Genomic DNA, 14967 nt, shown 5'->3' on the forward strand with positions numbered 1-14967 from the left:
ACATTCTTTCAGTCATTATTGAGCAGCCTTTTGTGACTCAGGAGAGACCTGGGAGACTAAAGCTTTTCTACAAACAAGAGGCAGGCTGGGCACATCGTGGCTGATTTATCCCGGGAAGGCCCTATGGAGCCCTGCTTGGTTACATAGGTGGTATGTGTGATATATACTGAGACATAAGGTTGAAAGTGCCAAAACTTCCCACCATCCTCCTCTCTATTAACATGGCAGTAAAAGGGCTGTCATTTTTGGAGTGCACATTCCCTACGTGAGGCTTGTGGTAGGTGGCTCACAAACCTTGTCTTTTAATCTTGTGATGTTCTTATAGAATAGATATTATCCCATTTCCCAGATGAGGGAACTGAGGCTCAGAGAAGTTATTTCATTTGCCTGAGGTTACATGCATCACTAAGAGATATCAACCAGCATTCAGACTGACCTATTTTACTAAAAAACATCTTTTGTACCACTGTTTTCATACCCCCAAAAAAGATAATCTGAAACTCATTTTTATAGTGTTCCTTTCTCATTCCTAAAAGTAGTTTTGGTATAGAAAATTGAAGCCCATGAGCCAAGCAAGAGAATGATGCTATCTTTTGTAACCAACTAGTTTTTCCTTCTGCTATGGGCAAGTTGTTAGTTTTTATCACTTTAGTTGACCTGCATGGTTGGGATTGGAATGTTCAGAAACAAAATTTTGAATAAAATTCTTCAGTCAATTCAATTGCATAGTGAAACTGCCCAGAGTAAGGATGCCTCTATGTAATATATGGAGATTTGCCTTTGAAATGTTTTCTTGTATTTTTCTTTTATTCTTAATTGTATTGTTCTAGTCCCTACATAACATCAATTGTAAATCTTCAATCTAGTAATAAAAATCAATGGGCAGTAAATGTGTTATTGCCAGTTACTTTTATTAATATTTACTGAACACTTTTCTCTGTGAGGCCTTGATACAGGCGCTTCACTCACATCACTTCATTTAATCTTCAGTCACCTTTGAGGTAAGGACAGTGGTATAAGTTCCATTTTATAGTTTAAAAAAATGAGTTTCAAGGCAGTTGTCATTTGCCCAAATTCTTTATAAGCTGATGTTTAGAATTTGCATGCAGGTCTGTTAAAACTATTGGAGTTTACTTTGTTTTTAGTGACTTTAAGTGTAAAAAAAAACATTGGAAAGAAACTAAAATCAACTTCTAAAACTTTATACTGAGTTTATAAAATAGTTTTTTAAAAACAAAGTTGGAAAAGCAACAAGGCTTATTTGGAAATGTAGATAGCAGATGTGATATTGGCAAGGCAGGGATGTAATTGTGAATAAATTAAAATGAAGATTATGAATTCCCGAGTAGTCCAGTGGTTAGGACTCCATGCTTCTACTGCAGGGAGTATATATTCCATCCCCGGTGCCAAGAATCCTGCCTGCCATGGTGTGCGCCAGCCCCTTCCCCCGCCAAAAAAAGGCTAATACGGTAAAATGGATATTATGTTTTTCCTCAGAGTCTCCTAGCAAGCTAAATATATCTAGCTTGGGGTGAGATATTTTCTAAGTTTTTGGCAGTCACAACTTTGTTCAGCCTAAGAGCTTCAGATGTGTGGTCCTCGACTGTAGCTGTGGATTCTGGCTAAGGGGTTCCCCTTGCGAGGGGCGGGCTGGTGCAGTAGGAATGCCAATCCATGTGCGGTTCCGAGTGGCTGACCTGCTGGACCCCTCTTCCTTCCGTTCCGCGCGGCAGGTGCAGAACAAGCTGGACGGCTGCTGCTATGCGGTGAAGCGCATCCCCATCAACCCGGCCAGCAGGCACTTCCGCAGGATCAAGGGCGAGGTGACGCTGCTGTCGCGCCTCCACCATGAGAACATCGTGCGTTACTACAATGCCTGGATCGAGAGACATGAGCGGCCGGCGTGCCCGGCGACTCCACCCCCGAACTCGGGGCCCCAGGCCCAGGACGGGCAAGCCTTAGCCCAGCCAGCGGGCGACAGCGACCCGGACGGCCCGGGCAGTGTGGAGGCGGCCGCGCCGCCGCCCATCCTCAGCAGCTCGGTGGAATGGAGCACGTCAGGCGAGCGCTCGGCCAGCACCCGCTTCCCCGCCGCCGGCCCAGACTCCAGCAGCGACGAGGACGACGACGAGGAGCAGGGCGTCTTCTCACAGTCCTTCCTGTAAGAGCTCCCTGCGCATCCTGCCTCCCTGCCAGGCCCAGGCAGGGGAAGGGGGACTAGGTGGGAAATACAGTCCTGTAGACCATGTGGGGATACATGTACATGGAACTTATTTTAGAGAGGAACCAAATTAGGTCCTAAGATTTTTTTTATACCACCTGCTATCTTCAAGAGATCTCCAGAACTCAAGTCCTGAAAGAAGGAAAAGTAGAAACGTCTTCCAATTCTTTTTAATACATTTAATAGGATTTTTAAGAGTATTCTTTTTAGCTTCTAACTCTGGAAATAAAGGAACTAATTTGGAGTCTTGATATGGGGCCTACTGCAGTTCTAAAAACGGTTGCTGCTGCTGCTGCTGCTGCTAAGTCTCTCCAGTCGTGTCTGACTCTGTGTGATCCCATAGACGGCAGCCCACTAGGCTCCTCTGTCCCTGGGATTCTCCAGGCAAGAATACTGGAGTAGGTTGCCATTTCCTTCTCCAATTCAGAACCAATAATTAATGGTCCTAAAATAAAGTTTAATTCATCTCAGAATCCATCCTAGTTATTTACATTCCTAGTTTTATTTCATTGTATCTGATTGGATGCAGTTTATTATGACCTCTAGCTATTGAATTATATATAACAGGGAATTTGGTTTCTTTAGTCTTTCTCTAATTCTCTTTTTAAGACCTGCTTCAGATTCTGACAGTGATATCATCTTTGACAATGAAGATGAGAACAGTAAAAGCCAGAATCAGGTAAATATATAAATGGAAGTGATACTATTTTATTCTTCATGGGATGGGGACATAGCAAATGTTTGACATTATACACCTCAAGTAAAATAGTAAAGCCTTAATCTGACATGCAAATATAGAAACTGTCAATTTAAAAAGCACGATTATTTAAAATATGCTACCCATGTGATTACTTATATGTCTTAATTAATCCACAAAATAAAACATGCCTGCTTTTAGAAGAAGGGAATAAATTGACATGCTGAGTTTTTTGTTTTGCTTTGCTTTTAGTGAAAACCATTTCCTAGAGGACTTGGGGAAACATTATGTGGTTGGGAATGAGGGTTGAATGCAAATTATTTGGGGAAATAAACAGCCTAATTGTGGAGTTATGTGGGTCTCTCTCACATCAGTTAATCTTGATGATTTACTCTCATCCTCTAGAGCAGTGTTTTAACACTGTAGGTCATGATCCTGTAACAGGTTATAAAATCAGTTTCAAGGATTACAACCAGGTTCATTTTATTTTCAGTGCTATATAGAGGAGTATAGAATGCCAAATGCATACCACTACTAAAAGTAAACTGTTCACAGAACTTGTCTCTTATGGTATCGTAAAATACAACATGGTCTGAAAGATTTGAAAACACTGCTTTAAGCCTTGGACCCCACTCAGTTTTGTGTCTTCCTCCACCCAGGCCATCAGAGGCCCTCGGTGCTGATGACTTGGAGTTCAGGGTGAGGCTTTGTGATCTCTAGAGCTGTCAGTAGTTGCTAGAGAAAGCTTCTGTAGCTGGGGACTGGATACAGTGACTTTATTACCAAAAATAAAAATTGTTACAAGCAGGATGCATTCACAGTAGATAAAGGGAAGTCTACACATAGACTCTCTTAGATAAGCAGTTAAATTGGTCTGAATGAAGTTTGAATGCATTAGCCAGCATTTTTTGTAAGTACTTCTCTTTTCTATTAAAATCCCCCTTAAACCCCTGAGGAAGTTTAAGGAATAACAGCATAAGTAGTCTAAGCTAACTGCTTTGGTTTTAGTATTAGTTATGCATTTAATTATTATGGGGGCACCAAATTTACAATTCTGGCTTTGCTCAAGTAAGTGAGATATCCCATGGGGCACTCTAATTGATGGGTAGAGGCCTCTAAGAGATTAACAATTTTCTACAGATAATCCCTAGAATAAATAAATAATTGAAGAGTAGAATTTGGAGAATTCCCTGGTGATTCAGTGGTTAGGACTCTGAGCTTTTACTGCTGAGGGGCGTATTCAATCCCTGGTCAAGAAACTAAGATCCACCTCCACCCACTCCCCCCCACAAAAAAAAAGAGTAGAACTTCATTGTTTCCATAACAGGTTATTTTTCCTTTAATAAATAAAACATTGAAAAATGTTTCCACACAAAAAAATGCAAATCAGAACCAGTCAAATCCTACCTAATATTTTTTCATACTTGGGGGTAGGAAAGAGTACTATGTCTTTTAGAAGAAGAAAGACTTTTTTTTTGAAGGGACATGAGTTAGAAAAATAGCTGTAGGGGACAACCATGTGAAAAAGTGGTGTGGGGGATTGGTCACCCTTAGTGGCAGCTGGGTGGTGGTTCTTTAGTGCTATAGCCAAGGGCAGTGTCCCATTTGGTAACATGATCATATTTAAATTGTTTTAGCTAAAGATGGATTTCTCATCTTCTGTTTCCAAAGTAAGCCTACCATCAAAAGTGACATTCCAGTAAAACTGTAGCCTTAAAATATAAACCTGTATACATTCTACCCCTTCTTACCCGTAGGAAGATATCAGTGGTAAGAAGAAATTGACTTCGAATCTTTCTTTGGATTGTGCACCTTTAATACCTATTTCCTGTTGTCCCTTTCATTGTCCTGTACAGTAACAGACCTATAAACTATGCGTTAGATTCTGGTATTGGCAAAGTTGCCTGTTAAGTGCAGTGAGCATCAAAAAGGACAGTGGTTGTTCTGCTCACTGACCTACCCTCCAGGGCAGCATGATGGCCGGGTATGTGGTAGGGTGAGCATAGACGACTTGGTGACAGTAATGACCTTGTTTCATTTCAGCCTCGTTTTGAGCTCTCTCGTGTTCCTCTTGTGTTAGGATGAAGACTGCAATGGAAAGAACAGTTGTCATGAAAGTGAGCCACCAGCAACCACCGAGGCTGTGCACTACCTCTACATCCAGGTGAGGCCCTGGCACACAGCTCAGTGACTCAGCAACTCCCAGCAGTTGCTGGTGAGTAGGTTTTGGGAGATGAGAGTAAGAGAGCGAGCAGAAGAGGGCTCAGCAGCACTGCCAGGGATGAACTGGCCAGAGAGGATTGCAGAATGGAGGCCCTTTCCATCAGCCTTGAACCCGAGCTCTCTGGTACCAGAGCAACAGACAGCATAAGGCAGTGGTTTCCAGTTCTAAGCTCACCTGGATTGTGGAAGTTCACATCCTGGATCCACCAGTCACAGCTATGTGAGCTCAGGCAAAGTTCTTCAGCATCCCGTGTCCCAGGACGCTGGGACATTTAATCACCTGTAATTTAATTGAATCACTTATAAATTAAATAATAGCAGGTACCTTAATGATTTGGCTTCCCTGGTAGCTCAGAGGTTAAAGCGTCTGCCTGCAGTGCGGGAGACCTGGGTTCAATCCCTGGGTTGGGAAGATTCCCCTGGAGAAGGAAATGGCAACCCACTCCAGTATTCTTGCCTGGAGAATCCCATGGACGGAGGAGCCTGGCGGGCTACAGTCCATGGGGTCACAAAGAGTCGGACACAACTGAACTGAACTGAACTAATGACTTGTGAGGAATAAACATAGTAATGTGTGTAAAGTAATTAGAACCATACCCGAGGCCACAGGCGCTTGACTGCACACGTACAGAAATTCTGTTTTGTCTAACAAGTTAAATCTGGGCAAGTAAGTTACGAGGCATATAACATCCTCGTGTGCACAGAAGACACACCAGCCTGGCTTTAGGAAAGTGGCTTGTCCTGGAACCCCTGAGGGATAGGAGAACCAGCTCCAGTGAGGCATTGCTAAAGGTAAGCCTATAGGCTTTGTCCTGCTCCCTCTCCCAAGGGCCACATTCTGGACAGTGGGAGCCTGCCAGCAGAGGGACAGCCACAAACCAAAGAGGAAAACGTGCCTCTGGCCCAAGAGAACAGGGCTGTGGGTCATTATTAGTGTTTTCAATCACATCTGCAAGAGGCAGATCTTTAAATGTGAGATTCAGTACTATGCCAAAGAAGGAACCCTCAGACAGTGTAATGTTTCAAAAGAGGTTAGTTAGGTGGCTACTTTACAGAAGTTGCAGCTGGTTTTAGGTTTTTCCTAACATAAATCACTCACACTCATGGTAAAATGTTTGTTTCCCAAACTGCTAACTATTGAGTAGCTTCTCCATTCCAGGTACTCTCTAAAGAGTTACAGTGAGGCGAAAGTGTGTAAGGGAGGTGTGTGAAGTGCAGGTACCAGCATGGTGTGGGAGGCAGAGGCCCTCTGGAAGACAAGTCAGAATTTGTAGATATCATTCTGAGCCTGGGAGGGTATTTCTCTCTTTTAAAATGACATGTTCCTCTCTTTAAAAGCAACAACAAAAAAATCCTTCATGAGAAATCTCAACTTTGATGCTAGTTTGAAACATACAGTCTAGTTTCATAAATCAAATGCTATATGTTGATCTAGGACTTAAATGACATTGCCTTGTTTTCTGACAGATTAATACAGTCAAGCAGGATGAGATAGAGCCCTTTCTTGAATATTTGGATATTTACAGAGTTTTACTCTAGACTTGAAGGCCGTTGTCATTAATTTAATGTACAGATGAGAGAAGCTAGTGACATCATTGAATTACTAATTAGCCCTTCTTGAAAATGTGGGCTTGGAAATGATCTTGTAAAACTAAATAAAATTTTATATAATTCTAACTGTTTTCGTATTACTTGTGACAAGGCTTTTAAAGTCTTTATTTTTTAATAAACAATAATATGAAAAATAAGAATGATTTTGTTGGCGTGCTAAGAGTATGCTTCTTCCCCCCAGTTTGTTTTTTTTTTTAACACTGTTGGTTTCTTTTTTAATTAAAAAAAGATAAGCCTTTCCTATAAGTACTTAAAATCTGTGGTACGTGTTTTAAAATACAGGATTACACTAATTGCCATTGTTCTCCTTGACTGAAACTGTCATCAAATCCTGCCTGGTTCGTTCTTATCTATAGATGGAGTACTGTGAGAAGAGCACTTTACGAGACACCATTGACCAGGGACTGTATCGAGACACCGTCAGGCTCTGGAGGCTTTTCCGAGAGATTCTGGATGGATTGGCTTATATCCATGAGAAAGTAAGCTTGGCACCATTTCACATCTGAAATACTTCACATAAAATTTATAACAAAAGTAAATATGAAACTTGAGAAAAACTGAAATAGAGGGAAAATTATGGGTATTTTGAAATAAATCTATTTTTACAGGAAATAGAACATACCAAAAGGTAAGAAAATAGCATAAAACCTCTCAGTTCAGAGAAAACACTGAAGGATAGGACAGGGGTCAGCAAATTATGGCGCAGGAGCCCTCGCCACTTGTGTTCATCCTGTGAGCTAAGGACGGCTTTTACAGTTTTAAGTGGTTGTAAAAAAGATCGAAAGAAGGGTAATATCTCATGACACCTGAAAATCCTGTGAAGTTCAAGCGTGTGTCCCTTAGTCACGTTATGCTGCATCCTGGCCGCGACAGCTTATGTGATGCCTGTGGCTGTGCTTGTGCTGCTGCTGTACAGTAGGTAGTTGTAGCAGAGCCTGTGTGGCCCATAAAACCTGAAAGATTTATTATCTGACCCTTTACAGAAAAAGTCTGCCAGCCTCTGGGTTAGGTGGAAATATTCAAACAAATATGGAAGGTGAGGAGGCTTCCCTGAGTGGTTTAGAGAAAGTGAGAGTATGATTGATTCATGCCAAGGTGTGTGATTCTGACTCAGTGCTGCCCTTCCAGAAAGTCATCTAGCAAGAGCAGAGAGGAGACTGAGAACATAGCTTGCCAGGTGTATAAAATGTCACTTTAAAACTAGAAATTGTCATCATGATGTAAATGCTAATGGACCTAGCTTCAGGATGAAACGCAGCTTACATTTTAAACATGAGATTCTCTAATGCATTAGCATAAATGTTTTTTTTTCCCTGTGCCTCAAGTTTCTTTAACCCTAAAATGTTTATACTGTACTATATTTATACTGAAAGACCAGGACTCTAATTTACAGACCCACTCCAGTACTCTTGCCTGGAAACTCCCATGGACGGAGGAGCCTGGTGGGCTGCAGTCCATGGGGTCTCTAAGAGTCGGACACGAGTGAGCGACTTCCCTTTCACTTTCCACTTTCATGCATTGGAGAAGGAAATGGCAACCCACTCCAGTGTTCTTGCCTGGAGAATCCCAGGGACGGAGGAGCCTAGTGGGCTGCGGTCTATGGGGTCGCACAGAGTCGGACACGACTGAAGTGACTTAGCAGCAGCAGCAGCAGCAGCAGTTTATAAATAGAGGAAGAAATGAACATGGTGTTTTTCTCCCTGACCAGAACAGGGAGACATGATGCAGCAGAGAGAAAGATCATTGAAAGTCTGACAGAGGGATGCCGAAGGGAACCGTTTGGATCAGACCTGATCAGGACCACCAGCAGGTTGACTGGGAGAGGGTGGCAAAGGCAGTTGGGAGACATTACAGAGGCCAGACAGCCTAGACTAGCATGGTCTGCAGAAGACGGCCTCATCCGATTTTTATCACTAGGTTGTCCTTTAAAACAAGGAAACAGGAATGATATAAGCTGTTCTTAGGAAAAAATATTGTTGGTTTCTTTACTCTCTTCCATCAGGGAATGATTCACCGAGATTTGAAGCCTGTCAACATTTTTTTGGATTCTGATGACCATGTCAAAATAGGTGATTTTGGTTTGGCCACCGACCATCTAGCCTTTGCTGTGAGTATTTTTTTATTCAAGTGTGCCTAAAAACGAATGCATGTGCCTTGATTATCCTGTCTTCTAACATTCTCATGAGTTCCCTGAACTCTGCTGTGTGATGCCCAGGACGTATACAAGCCTGAAGGGGTGGCTGCAAATTATCTTGCAGACTTTGAGATTGTGAATATGTTTTACTGAGTGCATTCCACTTGAGAGACATACAATTATGAGTTTGTGGGTGATGTTTAGGGCAAAGGCATATAATACTTTATGAAATGATTTGGTATTTTGGTCTACCATGCCAGACACTGGGCAAGATGTTTTACACTCCAGGGACTTTTAACTTAAGGAAATAAGACTCAAAACCCATGAAACATCAGGAGAATGAGTTCTAGACAGCATAAGTCAGAAAGTATTAATGTTATTCACAACATTGTAGTTTAACAAACAAAGCTAAAACAATGTGAGCGAAATAGTCATATAAGATTAAAAGACTGAAAATTTACATATGTTTTTGAGAATAAAGAAACACTGTATAGAGAAAAGAGCATTTCAGATGGGCCTGAAAGGACAGGTGGGAGTCCAGTAGGCTGGGATCGAGGGCAGGGCCTAGTGACACCAGAGTCAGGGGTTCCAGAGAAAAAGAACGGCGTAAGCAAAGGCCCTAGGGTGAGCAGACATGACTGTCGAAGGCCAGCCTGTTGTCTGGTTTGTTGAAACTATGAGGGTGTAGGGGAGCCATGAAAGAAGATGGCTTAAGGTTGGGGATTCTTGGAGGTGATTGAATACTAGGGGAAGAATTTTACTTAACATCATGAGCCAGAGCTTAAGGCACCAAAGTCTGTGGTAAACACAGTTAATTCTAAGGGTGGTCAGAGGAAGAAATTAATGGTGAGAAGGACCAAAGGGCCCAAATTAGAAGGTGATGTTAGAAGGTACAGAGAGGGAGGGAGTGGAAGGGGGACAGTAAGGACTGGGTCCTGACCAGAATGGCAGCGAATTCAGAGTGCTAAGACCAAACGAACGAATTTAATTTGAGGTCTCAGCTTTCGTCTACAGACGGTCTATGTCTGTCGGCTTTAGTCTATAGACAGACATTTAGTCTATGTGTGTCGGCCTTTAGTATATAAGGGCCTCCCCTATAAGGGGGCCTTCCCAGGTGGCACAGTGGTAAAGAATCTGCCTGCCAATGCAGAAAACGAGGGAGATGCAAGTTTGATCCCTGGGTGGGGAAGATCCCCTGGAGAAGGAAATGGCAATTCACTCCAGTATCTTGCCTGGGAAATTCCATGGACAAAGGAGCCTGGCAGGCTACAGTCCATGGGGTCGCAAAGAGTCCAACACAACTGAGCAACTGAGCACATGCACGTGAAGTAGATAAGAGCTCAAGCTCTGGATGCCCGCTGCCCTGGGCTAGAAACCTTGGGTAAGTTGTTTAACTTCCTAGTATCTTTTCTAAAACATGTGCCTAATGTAAGTACCGAATTCAAAGTTGTCACCACAATTAAAATAAGAATTTAGGTGAGCCCTGGAACAGTCCCCAGCTCTGAGAATGTTACAGCTGTTGTTATCCGTGGCAGTGCTTATACCAGGAATCCATGGAGTGATGACAGAAAACTAGTGATTCGGGTTAATGCAAGACAGCACTGTCACAGATGTAGTGGAGGAGGTGAGGCTCCCTAAGAGGTATTAGCAGCTCTGGAGGGATACATTTGGTGACCAGCCTCTGGGACAGAAGAGTGAAAATTGATCCAGATAAAGTAATAGCAGTGGGAAAGTTAGAAAGTGAGTTTATTGTTATTAGTCTTCTTTTACTCTTTCCAGTAAATAGATTCTGTTTTGAAATATGAAAATAAATTAGTTTTGGTAAACTTTAAGGGGTTCTGCCATGAAGGAGGTCTTCATGGCAAGGTGGTGAATTGCCCCTCTCCTTGACCTCGTTGGGTTTCCAGTGAGCCCTACATTAGTAGGCTAACTGAACTAAAAAAATTTATAGCTTAGAAAAGCATTATTACAGTTGTCCTGGATTCTTTGTAGTATCTTTTATTCAGTCTTCATTTAGAAATGATAATCCATTCCTGTGGAATAAACATTTTAATTTGATATTTGGCTTACTTATATTTTTAGGCTGACGGCAAACAAGATGACACATCAGGAGATCACTTGATTAAATCAGACCCTTCAGGTAAATCCAGAAACTTGTATTTAATTCATGTGTTAATAAGCAGTCCACAAAATTTCCTTTTTTCCCTTTTTTTTTTTAATATACAAAAAGCTGTACATATGTAATGTATACAACTTTGAGGCCTTTCGAGGTACATGCACACTTAGAAAACATCACCATAATCATATCCATCACCTCCAAGTTTCTCCCTGCCCTCTTACTTATTATTACTATCATTACCAATTTTGTGATAAGAATACTTAACAGGACAGTTTTAAATATGCAATACAATATAAAATTTCTCAATTTGAAGCCTGTTTTTCACTTGTTAAGATTTTATTCTAAAGCAAATTATAATTATTCATTAAGTTAACAAAATTATGAACATTCTTTTTTTCCCCTCTTCACTTTATTGATTGTTTTTAAGGACTCTTAAGAAATTAGAGCTTCAATTAGAATAATTTGGTTCTGTGGGCAAGCAGTTATACTGTGACCCCAGGTGGTAATGGGAGATTACCTCATGACCTGGCCTGTCTGAGATCCTCCTGCCTGACACTGCCCCTTTACCACAGCAGAGCCAAGGTATGTGGCCGGCCATCCACGATTTAGGGTTAACAGCTTGGTGAAATGTATGCTGCTTCTTCCTGTGAATAGTGTCAACAGACTGTGTCTCACTCTTAAGAAACTTTTTTTTTAATAAAAATTTGCCTTATCTCTAAGTGCTGTTATTAGACACCTTTTCCCTGCCTTCTTCCATGCAGGTCATTTGACTGGGATGGTTGGCACTGCTTTATATGTAAGCCCTGAGGTCCAAGGAAGCACCAAATCTGCATACAACCAGGTAAAAAAAGAAGCTTTGGGGGGAAAAGGAAAGATCGAGAGAGAGAGAGAAAGAGGAAAGAAAGAGTATGAAGATCACAGCACTGGGGGTTCAGTTACCAGCTGAGATAGCAGGAAACATTCAGTCAGTTCAGTTCAGTCACTCAGTCATGTCCGACTATTTGCAACCCCATGGACTGCAGCATGCCAGGCTTCCCTGTCTATCACCAGCTCCTGGAGCTTGCTCAAACTCATGTCTATCGAGTCGGTTATACAGTCCAGCCATCTCATCCTCTGTTGTCCCCTTCTTCTCCTGCCTTCAATCTTTCCCAGCATCAGGGTCTTTTCCAGTGAGTCAGTTCTTCGCATCAGGTGGCCAAAGTATTGGAGTTTCAGCTTCAGCATCAGTCTTTCCAATGAACACCCAGGACTGGTTTCCTTTAGGATGGACTGGTTGGATCTCCTTGCTGTCCAAGTCTGTATCATGTATCTGTTGAGTGCCTGTTCCAGGTAGGACACGTGATGCCCAAAGACAGCGACTGAAGCTGGCACTCTTGCTGCCAAGGAGCTTACAGTCCTTCTGTCCATCTAAAGAAGATTTGAACTAACTGGCCTTGGGCCAGGCCCTGGGAACACAGGGAACAAGGCCATCAACTAATAAGACATCTTATTCCAGCCTTGAGGGGACTTGTCCACTGATGGATGAACCAAACAAGTAAAAATTCTTAAATCACAAGCTACGTAAGAACTAAGAAGAAAAGAAATGGGATCCAGTGACCAGAAGACAATAAGGAGCATCGTCTTTAGGTTGACTGATTACAGAAAGCCTCCCCAAGAGGATGGCTATCCTGACAAAAGAGGAAAAGAGGGAGAAATCACAAGAGTTGGGGCCTGGAGCTTGGCTCGGAGGGGAGAGGGATAAGCAGAGGAAACAGCACCTCAGAGAGAAGTGTGTTAGCGTGGGTGAGAGCTGGCATGGCGTGGTGCACTTAGGAAGATCACAAAGAAGGTCAGACTGGCTACAGCAAGGTGAGCCACGGGGGCAAGAGGCGCGAAGCAAAGCTGGGGGGATCGCCAGGGTCAGGTGATGCAGGCCCGCGTGGCCATGATAAGGAGTGAGCAGAGGCAGCCCTGAAGGATCTTGAGCGAGAGAGTTCATTCCACCTGCTGCCGGACACCTTACAGAAATCCAAATGGGGCGGCTGAGCTAGGACTGGAGTGGTGGCAGTAGAGACCAGGTTTGCTGTTTAGTCGCTCAGTCGTGTCTGACTTTTGCAACGCCATGCACTGCAGCACGCCAGGCTTCCCTGTCCTTCACTATCTCCAGAGTTTGCTCAAACTCATGTCGATCGAGTCAGTGATGCCATCCAACACTCTCATCCTCTCTCACCCCCTTTTCCTCCTGCCCTCAGTCTTTCTCAGCATCATTATCTTTTCCAATGAATCAACTCTTCACATCAGGTGGCCAAAGTATTAGAACTTCAGCTTCAGCATCCAATGAATATTCAGGGTTGATTTCCTTTAGGATTGACTGGTTTGATCTCCTTGCTGTCCACGGGACTCTCAAGAGTCTATTCGAGCACCACAATTTGAAAGCATCAACTCTTTGGCACTCAGCCGTCTTTCTGGTCCAACTCTCACATCCGTACATGACTACAGGAAAAACCATAGCTTTGACTAGATGGGCCTTTGTCGCCAAAGTGATGTCTCTGAAGTGTGCAGATATGAGATACATGTTGGAGGGAACGTGACAGGTTTTCCTAATGGAGTGGGTGTTAGGTGAGGAAAAGGAAGGGAAACAGGACAATACTCAGCTTTCTACCTGGAGCGGCTAGGGGAAAGGTAGTTGACTGAGCCTAGGAACCCTGACGAAAGACGTGGGAGGTAGAGGAGAGGATGGCAAAGAAAACTGCCTGGGGCACGTTAAGAAGGAAATGCCAGATGAGAAATCCGATTGGAGAGGTCCAGTCTGCTGCTGAAGACTCAAGACTCAAGTTCAGAAGAAAGGTCAAAGTCAGAGGTATAAATTTGAGAGTCACCAGCACACAGATGGGATTTAAAAGCTTGAGCCCAGCTGAGATCACTTAGGGCAAGACCCATAGAGGTAAATTTTTAAAATACATGAGGCAGGCAGTCTGCATCAAAGCGTATTTTCAAGCTTGTGGTGGCAACTCTAGTGTGGGTTTTGATTCTGACAGGGGAGCACCAGGCAGTGACAGAGTGGAGGCAAGGTGAGGGCGTGTAGAGATGGACATGCCCACCCTGAGCGGGGGAGGCACCTTCAGTGTCACCATTCCAGTTTAGCTTGCAAGAGGATAATGGAATCCTTGAAAGGATTTTGGCCTAGCACTTTTCCACCTTTTGAAATGTATCCTAAGGAAACAACCAGGGACAGCCAAAATGATTGGTGTGAAAGAGGCTTGTCACAGCATTGTTTATAACAGGGCGGAATTGTAAGTGTTTAAAAGTAGAGAACTGGTTAAATTATGGGGCTTCCATGTAATTGAATATGTCATTAAAATCACGTTTTAGAAGAATGATATTATAGTATTAAAATATTCTTTTGTGTTAGGAGAATAAAAGTTACAGATGACACTGTGGTTCTAGTTTTAGTGCGTGCGTGCGTGTGTGTGTAGATATTTTTTTAAAAGGCACAAAATGGGTATATCTTAGCCATCAACTGTAAATTTCTTTAGGCAGTGGGGTTATGGATGGTTTCTATTTTATTCTTGGTGCTTTTGTGTATATTCCACGTTTTTCTACAGCTAACGTGTAGGAAATGACAGGATGAATGTTTGTTTTTAAGACTTTGGAGGTCACTGGTTGGAGAGGCTCTCCTACTAATCCTTGAGTCCAACTGCATTCAAGTTTTCCTTGGAAACTGCTTCTGTGCCTGCGTGCAGTGTACCATGAGCAGTCTCACCCTTGGCCTCTTTGTGCTCGGCTGTCACAGGCACAGGACCTTCTGAACATCCTCTTCCCCTTGGCAGCTGCCTACCTGAGACTCTGCACTGACTTGCCTTACCTTTTTTCCTTGTATTTCCATATTTTGTGGGGATTTGTCACACGATCTTTCTGTTGTGCTATGCTTCTGTCCTCATCAGTATGGCTTTGCAATCAGTGGCTGATATTTGCTATCAGAT

General features: G+C 42.9%; 1 protein-coding gene across 2 annotated transcripts in view; it reads left to right on the top strand.

Annotated features, from left to right (window-relative positions):
• EIF2AK4 (eukaryotic translation initiation factor 2 alpha kinase 4) overlaps positions 1–14967 on the top strand; it is a 97156-nt gene that overhangs the window by 43053 nt on the left and 39136 nt on the right. For both annotated transcript variants that reach the window (XM_027553503.1, XM_027553504.1), the window contains exons 12-18: positions 1734–2161; positions 2831–2900; positions 4999–5082; positions 7109–7231; positions 8755–8859; positions 10969–11026; positions 11767–11846. In XM_027553503.1, coding sequence (XP_027409304.1) covers positions 1734–2161; positions 2831–2900; positions 4999–5082; positions 7109–7231; positions 8755–8859; positions 10969–11026; positions 11767–11846 — 948 coding nt within the window. The remainder of the gene's footprint in view (positions 1–1733; positions 2162–2830; positions 2901–4998; positions 5083–7108; positions 7232–8754; positions 8860–10968; positions 11027–11766; positions 11847–14967) is intronic.

Source organism: Bos indicus x Bos taurus, chromosome 10 (genome assembly GCF_003369695.1).
Source record: "Bos indicus x Bos taurus breed Angus x Brahman F1 hybrid chromosome 10, Bos_hybrid_MaternalHap_v2.0, whole genome shotgun sequence".
Lineage (NCBI taxonomy): Eukaryota > Metazoa > Chordata > Mammalia > Artiodactyla > Bovidae > Bos > Bos indicus x Bos taurus.